Source organism: Sphaeramia orbicularis, chromosome 3, assembly GCF_902148855.1.
Source record: "Sphaeramia orbicularis chromosome 3, fSphaOr1.1, whole genome shotgun sequence".
Classification (NCBI taxonomy): domain Eukaryota; kingdom Metazoa; phylum Chordata; class Actinopteri; order Kurtiformes; family Apogonidae; genus Sphaeramia; species Sphaeramia orbicularis.
The window spans coordinates 29832996-29852225 of record NC_043959.1 but is presented as its reverse complement, the minus strand read 5'-3'; the positions used below and the strand labels follow the sequence as shown (position 1 = coordinate 29852225).

Sequence of the window (19230 nt, the reverse complement as noted above, 5' to 3'; positions counted from 1 at the left end):
CAAGCTGTGAATGACAGTAAGGGAGTGTGAGGGGTAAGAGAGACAGAGAGAGCGGGGGAGATAGAGAGAGAGTGAGAGAGAGAGAGGGAAGAGAGAGAGAGACAGGGAGCTACGTGACGCCTATCAGCGGCGGAGAGGTTGAACCGTAGAGGAGGCGCAGGGCTTCAGTTGTGTCAGCTCTTGATGTGTTGTCCCCTTGTTTGCGGACTTTTGACTGACGCGACATTTGGTTTTATCCCTTCAAGCTTTCCTGTTGCAGCCTCCGACGCCAAGTAAAGAGGATCACACGGAGGCACTAGGCGCTTTTTTGCCCCCCTTCTGTTTTTTCCTACCGCGGAGCCCCCTTCTATTCCCTGCTCCCACCGCGTCCATCCAAGTCGGAGCGGGAGAGAGAGAAAGCGACCGACCGACAGAGACAGAGCAGCCGACCGGGGAAGTCACGCTGGTCCCCCCCCCCCCTTCCCCGGCCCCCCCTCCCGACCCCCTCTTTTATGACCCCCCCACCTTCCACATTTCGTGGCTCTTTTCTCCGCTGATTTCTTTTTTTGTTTTCGAAAACTGCACACCATCCTCTTTACACACCCGCCCCCGATCTATGTGGGAGCCCTGAGAGCGCACCCAGGGGGGAAAACTGTGTATCAAAGCTTCGCGGATCCCCCAGGCAGCCTCGGATCACCGGGGCCAGAGAAGAACTCCCTGCCGGGCCCCCGAAGCCAACATGCCGCGGAGGAAGCAGCAAGCGCCTCGGCGCGCCGCAGGTACGCACTGGCTTTGGTTCGCATGCAATTTACCTCTGTCTTTCTCGTTTTCTCTCTCTCTCTCTCTCTCTCTCTCCCTCTGTGTTTGTGTTCCCCCCCACCTCCCCATGCGTCCCCCATTCAGATACTTTTCATTGATATTTCCCTCACCCACATAGTAACATTTATGTAACCCCAACATCATCTTTTCTTATTGTACTATAATGCACTCTAAGAGTTTCCCAGCTCCACTGCCTTCCACAACACAACTTCTGCCTGGTTCTACCACACATGCCCTACATTGTCGTCATGTTACAATTATTGTGGAAATAATCAGCTGATCTGCAATATCATCTGATTTACTACTGTGTAGTCTTTTGTTAAACCATATCAAGAGGGTTTTTAGGAATGTCAGTGATCCTATAATTTAGATTTTTACTCCTAGTAAATGCTGTCAGGCTCTTATTTGGTGGTGTTCTGATTTGTTAAGACTTAGCCTCTATGATATATGAGTATCACTAAAATGGGTTTGGGCGGTCACAGGTGTTCTATACTGCTTAGAGCATACTCCACAACTTGATGAAAAGGTCACAGGTCAGCCGTCCTGGACCAGTGGACATGTCCTAGAAAACAGTGTTAGTGTGATTCTTCTCTTTCCCATTCGTCTTGTTTCTCTCTTTGCTTCTTGATCTTTCTCGAGGTCTCTCTCCATTTCTTTTTTACGTCTTCATGGTGCCTTCTCTTCCTCTTCCACCGTCTTTGCTTGTAGATATTGACTATGGAATTAGAGATCTATACAGGAGAGATTTGGCGGAGCCTTAGGGTCAGCTGACGAAGTCACTGAGGCCTTTGACACTTGCCAATTTCTTTGTAAGAACCAGGTTTAACTTTGTACATCAGAGTAAAATACAGGAAGTTAGCAGTTTTAGCCACTTTTGGTTTCTGTGTTTTATTTTTCAGTGCAACACCACTCTGATGTTAACAGTGTGTCTTTTAGGTGACTTACTACTTACTGTTATTCCATTATGCTCATGTAATAATCAATAACTTTGCTGCTTATATTTTCTAGTGTATTTTATTCCAATAATATTTCTGCTTTTCATTTATCATATTTTTTTCTCTTAGTTTTTTTCCATTATTAAGTACTTTGATCTTAATTTATTAGATCAAGTCGACTTCTCCTGTTAACGCTTCTTTAAACCAACCTTTTTCTCTGAGATTTACATTCTTTGTTTTTCATTAGGACTCGGTCTGTTTTGCTTCTCCCTTTTTCCTTCAGTTTCTGGGAAAGACTTTCTTCTAAAGATTGTTTTACAGCCCGGGGAGGGAGTGTACTGGAAGCAAGCTTTAATGGACAATTGCCATCTTTGATTTGACGCCTGATTGATCACCTGTCATCTGGCCGAGCCTTTGATCTGTTCATTCCCGATAAGTGTCAATAAATCAGCCCTCCCTCTCTCCTTCCCTCCCGCACTCTGGTATCGAAGCAGGGCCTGCTCAAGTCACGTCTGGCCTCACAAACTTCTCGTCATTAACACCATCTTTCAGTTGCGCCTTTTTTCATCTGTTTTCGACAATTTTATTAGCGTGCATTACCTCTTATTTCGACCCTCTTCCCTTTGGCCCTGACACAGATAGCGACTGACACAGCTTTTATTTTACGTTGTGGTTTTGTGTTCTGGGCAGATCCTTTACAAGAATAACTTTCAAAGCCTGTGATATACTGGCATAAAGACTGAAAATTAAATTAACGCAAAATTACATTTTTCCCCATTTTGTTTATTTTATAATTGCGGTACTTGTTTTGCAGAGACCCTGGCAGCAAAAGACAGATTTCCATTCATATTCATAATAGTGAACAAGGAGTGATTATGCATGACCTTTAACATTTATTTTAAGCCATATTACCTCAGCACACTCTTGTTTGCAACTTTGTTAAGCTGTCGAAGAGGGATAGTCTCCAAATTTGCCTGCAGACTGCATGTACACACACACACACAAACACACACACACTAACACACATAATTACATATGTGCAGTGGCGCATGCACACAAGACATGCTGCAATGACTTTACAGTACATATAAACAAGAATGCAATACTTTTGACACACACACACATAAATGCACACACACAGAGTGGTATGAAAAATGTAACTATTAGCCTAATCGTGAGGCGGAAGACTGGTTTGCTCCATCAGAAGGGCCCGTCAGAGAGACTTTGTTTCATATTTGATTTAATTGTCTGCCCTCTGACAGCCACATTCATCAATGGCCCTAATGGTCAATCAGAGGCTGGCACAGAGAGAGAGGGAGAGAGAGAGAGAGGGGAAAGAGAGAGAGAGTATTCTCAGCCCAGGGCCTTACTTGATCAAAATGTTTTAGCCCTAATGGACACAATGGGTGGGGGCAAAGGAATGGGGTGGACAGACAGACGGATGGATGGATAGATGGATGGATGGATGCGTAGTGGGATGACTGAAAGCCTTTTTATTCAGCTGGAATGAGCGAGTGAGTGTGCCGGAGTGAGCGTGCCAGAGAAAATGAGGCATTTATTTCTTTGATGAGCGGATGAGAACAAACACGAGGCAGGCGAAGGAGGAGTTTCATTTTAGACTATTGGCAACTTCCTATTTTTCTCCTTTTTATTTTACTCTTCATTCCTCCTCCCTTACTGCCTCCCTCCCTCCTTCCTTCCCTCCCTCCCTCCCTCCCTGCCTCCTCCCCTCGCTCACAGCTGCAAGTTATAAGGTTGAGGAGAACGGCATGGCACACAAAGAGTGATGACAAATTGATTGCGCCGTAGTGATGGCAAGAGTTATAGGAGGATGGCAAATGATAGGCCTTGATTAGGAACTTGGGTGGAAAACAGAATACCCCACCCACCCCAACAACCTTGATTTTTTTTTTTTTTTTCTTACAGAAAAATCTCTTCCTCTTTTCCCCCTCTTTTATGTCTCTAATTTGTGAATCTTGCACTAAGAAGGGGATGAGGCGTTGTCGTAGGGCTTGTGGTTGGAGGCAGCAGGTATACTTTATTCAGCTGCACCGATTCATTCAACCATCAAATTTGTTCAAATCAGATAAACTGCTGAATCAGGTTAAAGGTCAGGGTGTTTATTAAAATGCTCCTTTAATCCAGCTAATTTAGGGCTTTTCGTGCGTACTTAATTGGTTATGTATACGACTAAATCGGACCACATGTACATCCATGCAGTCACAGTGAATATTTCCTAACTTTTCTTCAGGGTTCTTCAGAAAAAAGAAAAAAAAACACCATTCAATTCCGTTTACTTTTTCCCCATGCTATTCTCTTTGTGGTCCCACACACTCTTCCACTTTTCCTTTCCAACAAAACTCGCTGCCTCTCTCCACCACTACGCACACACTTCCAACCCAGCGACGGCGCGCGCTCAGCCGTCTAAAAAGAGGAGTTGTTTTGCCAGCTTCATTAGCGTTCTCCTAATTAGCCGAGCATCTGATGGATCTCTGACAGGCCTAATGATTGGAGATGACAAGCTCCGCACACTGTCACGCTCGCCAATTAGGTCTGCGGCACAGTTTGATGTAATCAACTTGATCTTACACCGTCCTCATTTGCCCCTCCTGCCTCACCCCTCCCTGTTTTTCCCTTCCCACCCCCAACTCAGCACAGGTGAGGGTTTTGGACAGTGGTGACGATAGAAGGAAGCTGAAACTGGCTGTTGCAGGATTTTTCATCTGCCGGAATGCACGAATTATGTTTGCATAGGTACCGATAGCGCGCGCATCTTAAGGAAAATCTGAGTTTATGTGTATTGCTCAGGCGCGTTCACATGCGGACGACCTTTTTCTGAGTGTGGGTATTTATTTTTTCACAGCTCATAACATCAGAACAGGACAATGCTCGGGCTTTTAACCGTGAGCTTCAAAGCAAGGCTAGACCAAACAGATCATTGTTACAGAAGAGGAAGCTTAAACATCAAACATCCAGTATATTTTCTTAAGATGTTTTTTTTTAACTCCAAATTGTGCATGGCTTTTATCTTAACATGTGCAACCGCAAATCTATTGTTTCAAAGCGACATGAGTAACTAAAAATAAATGACGTTTAGCATGTAATGGCTTCACCGTGTTAACACAGCTTCGTGTGTGTGTGTGTGTGCATTGTCCTCCTATGAGCCCACTGCAGATTGATGACGTTGACACTGGTCATTATTAGCCACTCAATGACACTTTCCCGGAGTGGGAGGATTTTTCACCCGCGTTGATTTTTCAGAAACACCTATCATCAGCATGGTGTCCAAAGAGGCTAAGCATGATTTATGTAAATATTAACATCAAGACAGATCTGGTTCTGTCCAATAGGAGATAGATGGCAGCCGAGGAGGAAAAGCAGCTGATTTCTGTGATTTCTCTGCCTCCGTGTGTGTGCGTGTATGTGTGTGTATGTCTGCGAGTGTGTGTGATTGATTGTAGATGAGAGCGAGAGATTAATCATGCTTGATGTGTGTTAACGTTGCACTCGCGGTGGATCTAAGTCGAGATGCAGTGGCCCATTTAAATATACTCACTCATACACACACACACTAACACACGCTCTCAGAGGGAGTGGGTACATTTGCACCTACTCACAATGCAGAGACACACACAGATACACACAAATTCACATGGTTTAGATGTGAATAGCACACATTTAATACACTCTGAATTTAAAGGCAAACGCAGGATCATCTGTTAGCTTATGTGTGTTTTACACAGCATGCAAAGGCTCTTCACTATCCATGTTTTTTGTGGAAAAATTCAACATGTTGTGGTTTACTGCACCTTGTATCAGACTCTACAGTCCCCCCCATTAGATTGCAATGGAACATGTTAATAAAATTAAGCTAATTAACCTTATTAAGAGCAGGTCTTGATAATACTATCAATAATTAAGAAAGGGAAATGGTTTCCTAACCAGCCGTTTGCTTCAGCAGACTATTAGCTTTAATCTTATTCAGAAGTCTTATGTCATGTCTGCTGTTGATGAGAACTTTACATTATTGTTTTAATAGTCCAGTGATTCCATCATTGAGCATATTATTGTGTGAGTCAGACTTGTAATTTTATGTCACAAATTTATGCGCTTCACTTAAATTACATTTTTGTTTTCTCTTTAATTTAATGTTTTAGGTAGTTTAATTACAAAAAAATAATAATAATTAACAAAAATTCGACCTTTATATTTTTGTTCTGTAGTTTAGAGTCCCTGCTTATTGAATTCCCTTCACTTAGAAATGACCTGGCAGGAGAATAATTCAGGTGCTTTATTTAAAGACAGAATTCAGGAGATGAAGCCACATCGGTCCACTCCATTTTCTAATAAAGCACCAGTATGTGAATAGCAGCACTACGTTGTCCAAATGAAGTCCATTAATCAGAACGGTGGTGATGTTTTAATGCATATGTTATATTAATAGACATATTCATATTTTTTTTTTGACTAACCTTTTTTTTTTTTCTCGATCATTCTCAAATGTGCATTAACTAGTGTCTGCTGACAGATCAATCAAGAGCAGCTTAATAATAAAGGAAAGTGCCCTTTGAAATGGAGCAATAAATGGAGCAACATTTTTACTCAACAGAACTTAGTAAATCCTCTCATTCAAAGCATGAAGTTACCGTCTGCTTCCGAATGTTTTGCACATAGTTTATGAGTCATGTCAATATGTCTTTACAAGGAAATATGACAGAAATGTAGTCATTGTTCTTTTTGAATGATAACATCACCCATTTAACAACAGATTTTTTTACATCAATTTTCTCTCAGAGTTATTGTCGTATGAGTGTCCGGAATCAATTTTTAAAAAACGGAAAACAATTGTTATTAGTGGCGCTATTTTCACTCCTGAGGACTGGAAATCTGAACTAATTCATGGTACAGTGTCATCAATCAATTTTTCTTGAATAGATCACTGTTAATTATTATTATTATTATTATTATATTCTTTTTTATATTTACTTTCATTTTATTTGTTGATATTTTTCTCACCTTCCTTGAGAGACTTCATGCCACACCTGTTGTTATGTTATGAGTTACTATGATTTTACCAGCAAACTAACTTAGCATGAAGTTACATTTAGCTGGTTCCACAAAGTGAGGATTAACTAAAACAAACAGTTTGCTTCAGTCTCCACATTAATACACAAAGCAGTAATCAGTGACAAAATCCCCAACTACTTCTTCCCAAGCTTAATACTAACTCAAACTCCCTGTATTTCCTAACTTTGCATGTGTGCTAAAACCATACTAAAGCTGAAAACAGCTTCTGAGCCAGTCAGTCTCTCTTCATTTCAGTGTCCCGGTCTCAGTCCTGCTCCCTGCATTACTTTGCTCAGAGTGAGTCTTTCCCAGGCATCTAACTGACACTGTGATTAGTTATGGCCTTCCTATGCTTTTTTCAGTACTCCTGCCCCACTACGCTCTGCCACAATGAACAGAGAGAGAGAGAGAGAGATGATATAAAGTGGGAGAACAGTTGCATAGTTAAATATTCTATCATAGGGAAGGACAGAAAGGGAATGAGATTGTAAAACAGATTATGTGCACGGGCAAGAGAAAGTAGGAGAGAATGAAAAAGCAAGCAAGTAGACAAACGGCAATCATAGAGAGAGAGACAGAGGAAATGGGAGGAGGAGGAAGGAGGGAGGGAGGGGAGGTTGGGCTCCCTCACCCCCCCCCCCCCTCCTCCCCGCCCTTCCTTCCTTGAGGATAAGTGGCTGATGGTTTATAAACAGTGTTTCTTTTCCCCCCTCTCCCAGAATCTTCCGTCATGGCTCCCATTAGGTTGACAGCTGTCAATTAGAGCTCCCTTGGTCTGGCGCACTGCACTTTATTGCAGGCAGTTGATGCTGTCATTTTGCTTCCAGTTTCGCCTTGAGCGTTATCACGAGCGCTCAAACAGTCAATAGCTGATGCATCAGCAGTTATTTCTTAAATTGGCTCACAAGGCTGCATCCTTCCCTCATTTTTTTCTCCCCCCCAATTCTTCTCCCTCTATCTTCCTGTTCTCTTCTTCCTCCCCAAAGATTATTTTGTGAGGAGAGAGCAATGGGTTGTGCCTGTAGAAGGGTGCGTGCACAGTGCAAAGGGGTTGCAGAGTGCAGGACACATGCATACAAACACTGATTCAATGGTACACCTGTATACGTCTCTTTTTTTTTATTTTTATTTTTTGCATTAAACATACCTTTGGCAATGGCTGCAACATGAAGAAGTAAGATTAGAATATAAAACACAATAATTATGAATCTGTCCCACCAACAAAATGAAAATTATAGTAAATGAGAACATAATGAGGAAAACAATGTTTTGTATTCTTTCAGTAAATAAATAGGAAACTAATCAAAATGCATTTCTTTACAGCTGAGAAATAAATACAGTAAAAGTTCTAAATACTCTCAGTGAACAAAAGTGTTAAACACATTAAACTCTGTAACAGTTTTTTGTTGAAAAATACCTGTAAAACTAGGGATCAAAGGTTATTGGTCCTAATCCAAACAGCAGCTCCTCACTGTGAGGTCTGATAGGCTGATGGGCCCACCCCAAGGCACCCTGGGAAAACATCTAAAACAGGAAATGGAGCAAAGGAGTGTGATCTTCACACACGTACACACTCATACACACATCCTGTACTGACAAAGGCAGAATCAGTATGTGCTCATATAGTAGGTTATAGGCCAGGCCTGCGGGAGTATTAAAAATGGAGCAAAGGAGTGTTAAATAGGATCCAGGGAGATCTGAGTGTTTAGTTAAAATCAAATAGATATGCTTGTCATTGAGTGAAGTAAAATGGAGTTCTTTGGTCTCAATCTTTTTTGTAAATTTGGAGAAATTTGTCAGTAATTGTCCCAACAGTTTCTAATACAACAAATGACTTCTGTTTGTGGCTAGCTATATTTTCATAGCATGTACAGCCTGTTATCCTCCCTGTCATGTTCAGGAGGCAGGGATAATGTGTGTTTGTGTGCAAGAGGGGATCATGGAGTGTAAGGATCTGCAGGCCCAGTAGGAGGATGAAACAGTGTCAAGACAAGGTGTGTGTGTGTGTGTGTATGTGTGTGTTTGTGTGTGTGTGTGTGAGCATCTTTTGAGTGTCATCTGGGCTTGGCTCCAGGTCTGGGTTTCTTCTTACCCACAGCGGGGGTTGCCTTTATGTCTGCAAATTGTGTGTATGTGTGAGTTTGTGTGCGCGCTCATACAATCAGAGCCCTCTGTTTCCCTTTCCCACGGAGGCTTTGGCTAAACCTAGATCAGACTGGCAGCCATCAGTCTCATGTGTGTATGTGTGTGTGAGAGACGGTGGCTGTGATGAAAGGCAGGGGAGCCAGTGAGGACCCGTCTGAGGCCCTGGTAATCAGGGCCAGCCTGAGCTGACATCCTTCTCAAGCTGACAGTGCCTTCCTCTTCTCTCTTAACACACACACATTTATACACACATAGCTGAACGGTCACCACTCAGTCATTGCCAAAAGACACTCTGACATACCTTCGCTGCTCTTTCCTCCTCCTGGTCTCATGTTCTGATCAGTTTCAGATGCTGTGAATTATCCTCGCCATGTGCTGTACGGTAACCGTGTGCGTGAGTGTGTAATCTGAAGGTTTATGAGTCAACCAGAAAATGCATGTTATGATATGGTCTGGCCTTACAAGGGTGCGGTTAGAAAAGTCTGCGCGAGGAAGCGTAGTCACCTCTGCTTGTGTGTTTTTGTCTTTCTTCCCAAAGCTCATGAAGGTTAAGAGCGAGGAAGCAGGTGAGAGAGGGAGAGGGAGAGAGAGAGAGAGAGACAGCCAGAAAAAGTGAGAGAGAGATGAGAGGAGTGGGGAAGAAGGCTGTTTTATTTTATACTGTGAGGGCCTGTTGCTAATTAATGTTTCTTGGTCGGTTTCTGTCGGAGCTGAGTAATGTTTTTGATCTTTATGCCTGATAACTGCATACCTAATGAGATTTCAAAGCTGGTGGAGATGGGAGTTGCTGCTCCCTGCAATTATTGACAGATGCCTTTTCTCCGCCACTGGCTGCCGCGCCATAAATCCTTCCTCAGTAATGAGCTTGAGAAGTGCCACCCTGCCAGTGAGCTAATGAAACCGAGCAAGGGGGGCCATCTCTGTGTGTGTGTGTGTGTGTGTGTGTGTGTGTGTGCGTGTGCGTGTGTGTGTGTGCATGCGTGCAAAAGAGTGCATCACACCCCTCTGACACATTTTTTTCTCTTTAAATGCACTCTGCAGATGTCAGCCACCTCGCTTGCTAGCGACAAAAAGAGAAGAGAGGCAGGAGAAAGATAGTCAGTGAGGAAAAAAGGGGGAAGGGGGGTGGGGAACAAATACAAAGCAGAACTCCCTCTCTGTTTCTCCACTTTATGAGAAGTTTCAGGGTGGTGCTGGGGGGTGCTCAGGTTACAGCCCCATGTTAAGGCTATTTGTCTAGGTTTGGCTGTTTTATTTGAAATACTAGTATCTCTGTTGCCAAACGGGACTGTGATTGATATTGTTGCGCGCCCCTTGCCGCTTGCCTGCCCAGATCTAGGAGCCGCTTCTCTCTCCCTTTCTTCTCTTTCTCTTTTTCCTCGATGAACTCTTCCTCTCTGTAACTCAGCCAGGGGAAGCAAAGGGCTGGAAAAAAGAGAAAGAAAGTGGCACGCCAAGAAAGAGAGAGCACAAGAAAGAGGAGAAAGTGAAAAGGGAAAAAAAAAACAGAGCGACCTTTTCTTTGCCCCAAACGCATTCTCTCAGGCAGAATATCTGGTGTGCATTGGTACTATGCATGTCCCTGCATATTGGACAGTGTGTTGTTGTGTGTGTGCGTGTGTTTAGGTGCGTGCTTTCAGAGGTTTCCAGAAACCAAAGGAGGAGAGTAGCGGGTGGACGAGCGTCGTCTCACTGCCAAACAGTCGATTTCCCCCTCTCATCGTCCGCACCATACATCACAGACCCACCCTTCTCTCCTGACACAATGACGTGTGTCATTTATCAAACAGGGCCTTGCCAGGGCCTCGTGTGTGTGTGTTGGAACGCATGGCTGTGTGCTCTCGCATACAGAGTGTGTGTGTGTATACAAGCACGTGTGCATGTGTCCGTGTGTAGGGCAGTCCTTCCTCCCTGCCTCTGAGGTCCACCACTACAGGGAGGAGGGAGGGAGTGAGGGATGAAAAAACAGACAGAAAGAGGGGGATTATGGGTGTTGAATGAGTGAGTGAGTGTGTGAGAGGAGAAAGAAATCTGCTGGACTGGTTTCACTAATGTTATAGCCTGGCCACTTTCCATATCCCCCATGGGTTACAGAGTGAAAAACAGTGTGTGTACGTGTGTGATATTGATATATAGGTACAGCAACTTTAAATAGTATTTTACACACAATTACTCACATTTCACATCATAAATAATTATAGATTGTAATTCATACCTCCATTAATCTCCTAGATGCATGTACAGGCACACGTTTGTGTTTGTGTCACTAACAATCACTGTATGTCTCTCTCTCTTTCTCTCTCTCTCTCTCTTTCTCACTTGTGTCTTGGGGGTTTGTGCAGGCATGTATCAGTCACTGTGTTGTATCTGACACACACACAAACACACGCATACTCACAAACACGCACGAGTCTCTCCCATGGGTTCGGGCAGTGCAGTCTCTCTCCGCTTTTCCCTGATTCAAAGGGAGGCCTTATAGAAGATGGATGCTCCTTAAAAAAAGAGCCCGTTGATGGATATGAATCTGGCCCTGCCATTCATCACTGCTATATTATTTAGACTGGATCGCTACAGAGCTGTAACCTGAGCTACACCTACGAGCGTGTGTTTGTGTGTCTGTGTGTGCGTAGACATGGCAGGTGAAGGGGAGGTGGGGCAGGGGCACTGGAAGGAAGATGGGACAGTCAGGGTCTTAACAAAAGGAGAATAACTGTAAAATGATGGAGGAGAGGTGACTAAAAAAAACCCAAAAGAGAGAGATCAAAGCTGTAAATAGACATGAGGTCAAAGGTCGGCGTTAATGATTGGCATCCACAGACACCTCTCTTGTACTTGTCCCCTGAGGAAATGTCAGGTCATAAGCAAAACGATATTTTGATTACTGGTGTCACAGGATTCTTCATTTTAGTGCCTTTAACTTCAGTATTAGAAAACTTAATAAGTAACACAACTTTTTATTTTATTTCAGTTTTATCATTTTTATATGTTAAGCACAGTGATGGTGTGTTTCATCGATGACATCTCATGGCTTTAAAATACTAATATGTCTTTAACTACACAGAACAAGCCCCACAGTTTGGTTAAACCCAATACATTACTTCCAGTTCCGATTTTTAAAAAAAATATATAATATAAGAGTGATTTAGTAATAGCTGCATAGTACTGATACGGACAGTGAATGATCTACGTTAACAGTTTTAAGGTCTACAAAAATTAAAAAATAAACAGAAACAAAGAAACCTGTGTTGAAAGCTTTCCCTCTATGACCATTACCTGAGGGGTCTAGTGTTTTGGCAGTGTAATCCTAAAAGAACCACTGGGATTAATAATGACGTAATCCCCACTATACATATGGTAGTGATGTAGTAAACATGCTAACAGTGGCCTTTTCATTCATAATAAAAGCTGGCATCTGAAGACTTTTTTGACAGTTCACAGAGGCTTTTTGTCAGCACAGCTTGTAAATATGGTTTTGTTTGAGGTTGTGAGTTACTGTGTTCCATATGTGGACAGCCAAAAAACTGGAAGATTTTCACTTTTATTGACAAAAAAAAAATTATACAACCAACACCTCAACTAGCAGCTTCCATAGAATCACTGGTAATAAAAATATAATTTGAATTATCGCAAGCCAGTTGCTGACTGAATACCTGGAAGTTTTATATTTGCAATTTAAAAAAAAAACACTCCATACAGTATACACATCTTGCAGACATTTCTCAACCTGTACATATAGTACATGCTGATTTCCATCTTACAAATATCATGTATTCAAGTACTTTTTTATTCGGTACAGTATGCATTTATACATGTACATCAGGCTTCAGTGAATTTTAAGTCTTTATCTCTATTTTTGTAGTTAAAATCCATCTTGCCCCATAGTCCAGTGTGGCTGCTCATATATTATGACATAAATGTGCAACCTCACATTTCAGGTGGACAATATGACGGAAATTGTCATTGTACATCCAATTCTATATCATGGTAACAGCCTTTATCATATGCAATAGTGATTGCTCTATGAATTCAGTTTAGGAGTGCCCTCACTATCATATTTCAAACTTCTATACCAAAAAAACAACAAAGAAATAAACTCAAAATAGTAAAAGTAACATTCTTACAAATGACTAATTTTGCAGTGAAAATGATCTTTGGTATTATATTTTCACTTTCCTCTTGCGAGTTTTCTCGGCACTTTCTTCTTAAGGCCCATTTATACTTAATGTTAAACACGTATACGGATGGAGCGTTCTGTCCGTCTTCTGCGTTCATTACGTGCGTATTTCTGTCCGTTTTCTGTGAGCTGATGGATGCGAACCCAGACGGAGAATATGGGATACGGAGAACTCACAGGGGCAATGTTGAGATTGAAAGAAAATAATCTCGGCGGAATTTGTCAAAAAAGTGACTCTATGAGTTGGTGAAAAACCAACTATAAATTTACAACTAACCCTTCTCAATATCAAGATTAGTAATGCGTCCTTTTTCATCCTTATGTTTGTTATTATTGACTTTCTTCTTTTCCTTCTCTCAAAAAACTGTTGGATTGATCACCAAACGCTCATTCCAACACAGTGGATGCATGAACGTATAATGGTGGACAATGTTTGAAATGAGCGAACCTGTTTACGTATGTAAAGTGACCATAAATAGGCCTTTAGAGGGGCATCATGGTTCCAAAACTGTCACATTACAATGTGCTATACAGTCCTGTGGTCTCAACTACGTTACTTCATAAGGTACCTGGACTCAGAAGATCACAAGAACAGGCGACAATTGCAATATCAAATTATGAGAATCCAGCCCTGATTTGCTACCTACCCTGTCATGTTTATCTATCGGAGACACTGAAGGATACACTCCTACACTGAGGTGGTATTACCGATGGATGCATTTCTACCGCTTCATACCATATACCACAGTATCACCCAATATTACATGATATTTGCATGTGAACTTTCAACAAACTAAAAATACTGTTCCTTTGTACCTTTTTTAAAAAATGTTTTACTCGATAGTAATAATTACTGTAATTGAAGTAGTACCTTTCGAGCACATTGGTTGGAAATTCCTCATATTCACAGAAGAGGAAATCTGAGAGTAAAGACAGAAAAGCTCTGTCTGTGTGGTTTCATCCCAAAACTCCTTCCATATGCACAAACCATCTTAAATAAAAACAGTTACATTTTGTTTCTTTTTTTTTTTTTTTTTTGGTATGCTCCCTCCTTCTCTTCCCTCCTTCACTCCCCTTCATCTCTCTCACTCTTCCCAGGTTTCTATAGCGCCAAGGCAGACGTGGTGATTTATTGTGGCCATCCATCTCTCGTACTCATCCATCACCGGCCGGTTGCTAGGCGATCATGGCAGCAGCTGTTTGCTTTTGAGTTCGACAGAGGGGCCGTCAGTCAGCGGCGGCAGGTGAAAAGCATTACGAACGCGCCGTTGTCACGCCGAATAATTAATCAAAGGCGGGAAAGATAATTAAAAAGATATGACCCTTGCTGGCACTTGGTCCCGGGTTTGCCCAGGAAGACAGGGAGGAGGGGAGAAGGAAAAAATAGGAAAGGTGAAAAGAAGAGGACTCTTCATTATTTGTCACTGCTGTACTGCAAAAAGAAAAAAAAAAAGGACCATACCAAACAGAAATGTTTTTGGTGTGACAAATCCTTTTAAGGTTATTTGCAGTATTGCATTCAAATGGTTTAGCGTTTTTAACATTATACTTTGCTTCAAACGAATCTCAAATTTGATGACTGCAGAGTTTGCCTGAGCAGTGGACTTCTATCCTCGTTTTCCAACCCTCCCTCCCCCAAACACTCAAAGGGACGTGGAGGAGTGGAATGAGTGAGTGCTGATAAAACAGGCTCTCCTGTTAGTCAGTGGCACTGCTCTAATTAATTAGGAGGAGATGGGCTGGAAAAAAAAGAGAAAGAATTGAAAAAAAGGGGCTGGCAGAGAGAATGAAAGAGCTCTTCAAGCTGGTGTGGATTCATCCGTCACCTCTAGTCACACATATGCAGCTATATGTAGAGACCAGACTGAGTGATAACCACCTGCTCTGTCAATGTTTCGGAGATTGCTTTTTTTGGCATTTTAAGTATTTTTTGGACAGTCTTACCGTAAGGAAGAAAATGGAAGGAGAGAGGACAGAATGATATGACAGAGATCTGAAGTCAGATGGAGCCAGGAAAACTCTAATAGTGCTAATATACTTTACCTAAAGTGCCCTACAGGATGGTTGAACGGCATTTGAAGTTTTGTCCCCATAATATTTCTAGGGTGATTTTTGTAACTTTCCAAAACTTTCTCTCACAAGATCCTTAAAAAACTAGCTTTAATTGTGGACAGCTATGAATATGAAGTTGATCGATAGGGTTGGTATGACACATAAAGTAGTCATCTTCAAACCCCCTAGACCTTTAATAAGCCTTTATAGTGCTTTAACGTCTCATTTGTAGCCTCCAAAAAAGTCTTGCTTTGAAAAAAGTGTGTGTGATAGTCAATGGCAATCCTTTTTTGTTTTTTTTTATCTTTTTTGAATGATAAATATGTTAATCACTTTAAAATAAACTTCTGTAAGTTAATAACTTAATAACTGCCTCAATTTTTTTTTTTTACAACTTTATATATAATTTTTCCATATCAACAACATTGACATCATTAAAGCAGTTCTTACAAAAATTGTGAACTTACCCCCCTATCCAGGTGGAAAAATGTTTTTAAAAAAACAGAAAAACCCAAATTTTAAAGATGTAACTTTCTCAGTCTACTCTAATTTTTACAACATGCAACTATGCTGACTTCTAAATTGACAAAATTATCTATACAATTGATGTCATACTTTTTTTTTTTTCTAAAGTAAGCTCCCATAGGGTACACGTCCCCTCTCTACAGCTGTGTGTCAACCACTGTATCCATATGTATATTCTACACAGTGGGAATTATTCTGCTTCATCAATAAGAGTCAATTGTGTCACATTCTACTAGCTTTCACCATCTTTCTTTAGTCAAATAAAATTAATGGTCTCACAATCCCTTCTTTAAATTACTATCTTCTCAATATGGGCATTTACTGATTTCAAAGTTAATTTTTTAGTATTATAAAAACTACTGTTCCCATTAAGTCACATTATATATCATTATGACTGTCTCCAGATGCCACTCCTTGTCAACATTTAGCTGTCGTCTACAAAATCTCTAGTTGAATGTAGAATGTTTAAATGAGGTTGTGGTTAAATTTGGAGTGTTTTGCCTTCATATGAATACAATATTTGATTAGGCTTTCCAATTTCCGTAGTAGAAACCAAACGTGTCTCTTTTCTTTTAGACTTTCAATTAATGCTGGTATCTCATGGAATTTTTCAAGTTGCACCACAAATTTTTCACCACTTTTCGACGATTTTGATTTACCAATTTGACCAAAACTTTCCTTTTGAGTTAATCTCATTTTATCCTTTTTTTGGGCGTTACTTTGTGGCTTTCTATGGAGAGTATCAATGTCAATTTAGAGTTCTACGGAAAAGCACTGTCAAAACACTGGTGTTGTTGCCCGTAAAATAGTATAAGTTTGTAAGGCAATTGTTAAGTGATGTAAAGACATCCGATTATTGTTAGCATAGAATTAAACACAAACACTTCAGTTGACTGACAGACATATTTAAGACTTTGCTACTTAGCTCTAAAACTGGAGGATATTTGTTGTCAAAAACAAGCTGTTCTAATTGTGGTAGAGGTTAAATTGTTCCCCCAAGAAAAGATACGACTTAATGTGATTCTGTGGTAAATTTTCCTTTTTTCTGATATGAAAATGAGTATGCATGTGTTCAGTAATGCTCGCCTTAACCCGAATAGGTGGTTTTTACGTCAGTTGTGAAGAATCAGACAGGATCTCGAGCCTTCTCCTCCATGTCACGTCTTTGATCTCCCAAAGCCGGGTCCCTGTGTGTTTTGACGTCCCTCATTTTCTCACCACCATTTATTATCTGGAGTTTATACAGAGCGAGCACACCGGAGGAACCAAACGTTCTGTACACACCACCGGGTTCCAAGACATAACAAGAGCATGGGAGAGAAATATACAGATATACAGAGGAATATAGGGAGAAAACGACTGACAGAAAGACAAAACAGACAGGATTTCATCTTCTGCATAAATTTTAATCAAATAGAAATTTCTGTTCTTGCAGTAACTAGTCAGTGTTGTTTCACCTGGAACATCTCAAGACTTTATGAATATCTACTTCTAGTAATGTCTTATACTTCATTTGATAACATCCACCACTAAGTTCGTGGATTAAATGACTACTACCTTTTTGCATAACTTTAAAACGACGTAGTATTATGGTTCCTTTTTTTTTTAGCATTATTGTTGCCAGGTTGGCAATCTGTCTGTCTACGCTGCGTCTTTTAGGTGTCTGTGGTATTAAAAGTTTTCTGCTGGCTTATTTTAAACTTTTGTACTTGCTCCCGAGTTGTTTCCCCAACAACTTTTACTGTATAAATGGACCTGAGACTGAATCATCTGCCAACTGGCCAAGAAATGGGCTGTCATAAAATCTCATATAAGAAAATAGCAAACCCAAAAACACATTTTAGCAAAACAGAATGTTTCATTATCTTTTGCAGATTTGCAGCTTTCAGATAAAAAACTGTTAGACGTGATGCACAATACTTGATAGCAAACAAGAAGGCTTACAGTTTTGCCGTGTCCATTTTAACCAAGAATTCAGTACAGATTTATCTACTATTGAAGACTGTGTTGGAGGAGATTTCAGCTTAAGGTGAGATTTCCCTTAAAGGGGAATTTGTTGGAATGAACACAATAATCTTTCACTGTGAGGAAATAAATGACCGAACATATCTTGATGCAAAGCGATTACACTGATCTGTGTAATGAAAAATACAGTTTTAACATATTTTGTAATGTAGATAATGTCAGGGAGGGAGGTTTCTAGACAAGAGGATGGATAGAAAGACTACGCAGATTGGCAGATTTTTTTTGCCCAGGTAGTTAGGGAGGATAGACAGGGAGAGACCGGAGGGAAGACATGTAGCTATACAGATACATAGACATGATGAAGGGAGACAGAGACAGGCACAGAGAGAGCAGAGATGGAAGCAGCAGACAGTGCATCCGTCAGCATTTAACATTTTGCTTTCTACCTTTTTCTGCAGCTCTTCCAGGAATGATTTAGCCTCAAGCCTTGCCCTAGGTTATATCCAGTCTCCCTGAACTCACTCACTCTCTTTCTCTCCCTCACACACACACACACACACACACATACATAGACATACACACTCTATCTTATAAATATCACACAACTTAGTGACACAGAAATGAAAGTATCTCTTTTGACTGAACTAAATGAAAGAACACAGGCTACTTAAAGGAACATTGACATAGAATCGCCAGCCATGCACAGTCAGAGAAGCAGAAAGAGAATGGCAGTGCATGTATGCCTTTCATTAGCACTTATAACCTAGTCAATAGACACTTGATTGGTTAACTTGTTGCTATTGATTCATCGACCATTATAAGCTCAGGTGTTAAATAGCCTCCCCATGCTGCTCACAGTAGGGTATGAGTGGACTCTTTCTGAAATAATTTTTACTTATTTCTAATTAACTGAAAAATGATTCATTTATGGTGATGCTTACTTTTTTCCATGTGTGAAAAATGAAAATTTGCCTTTACAGAAGCCTAAGGGCCAAGGGAACTCGCACTATTGTGTGTAATACAATTTCTTAGTGTTATAGTAGTGTTCTTTCTCTTCGTTTTGTGGTATGAAGTGGTACTTCAGACAGAGCAGGCATTGCATAGTTCTGTCAAGAACTTCAGTGATCAAGACTGATGGTCACAGGAAGTGTGTCTGCAGCTGCTGATTCAGTTGATACTCTGGTGTCACAGCGAAACAAGAAACAAAAATAATTGCTCGACTCAAAAGTTAAACTCACTGTGAAATGTTGAAGTTATGGAGCATCTCAAGGCTTTAACTTAAGCTGGTATCGAAGAAAATGTAAATATTTGTGTATTAAAATTAATGAGCGCTGATATGAGATAGTTTTGTTTGGCAGTGCACATAGTGTAAAATGACTTAATATGATGGAGGTCTAGCCATGTTTCTATCATTTACTCCAAATTAAGGTTTATATACAGTAAAAAAAAAACAATTATATATTTTCTTCACAACACTGTAACTCAGCTTTTGAGTCCTTGTAAAGACCCCAAATTGTGTTCTATTGGTGCCATTTCACATATTTAACAGGCTGTGTGGTCAAATTTGTC

The 19230-nt window shown here is 40.8% G+C and overlaps 1 protein-coding gene across 2 annotated transcripts in view; it reads left to right on the top strand.

The window, feature by feature from the left end:
* tshz3b (teashirt zinc finger homeobox 3b) overlaps nt 1-19230 on the top strand; it is a 40125-nt gene that overhangs the window by 769 nt on the left and 20126 nt on the right. For both annotated transcript variants that reach the window (XM_030127025.1, XM_030127018.1), the window contains exon 2: nt 246-758. In XM_030127025.1, the coding sequence (XP_029982885.1) occupies nt 719-758 (40 nt within the window). In that variant the 5' untranslated portion in view covers nt 246-718. The remainder of the gene's footprint in view (nt 1-245; nt 759-19230) is intronic.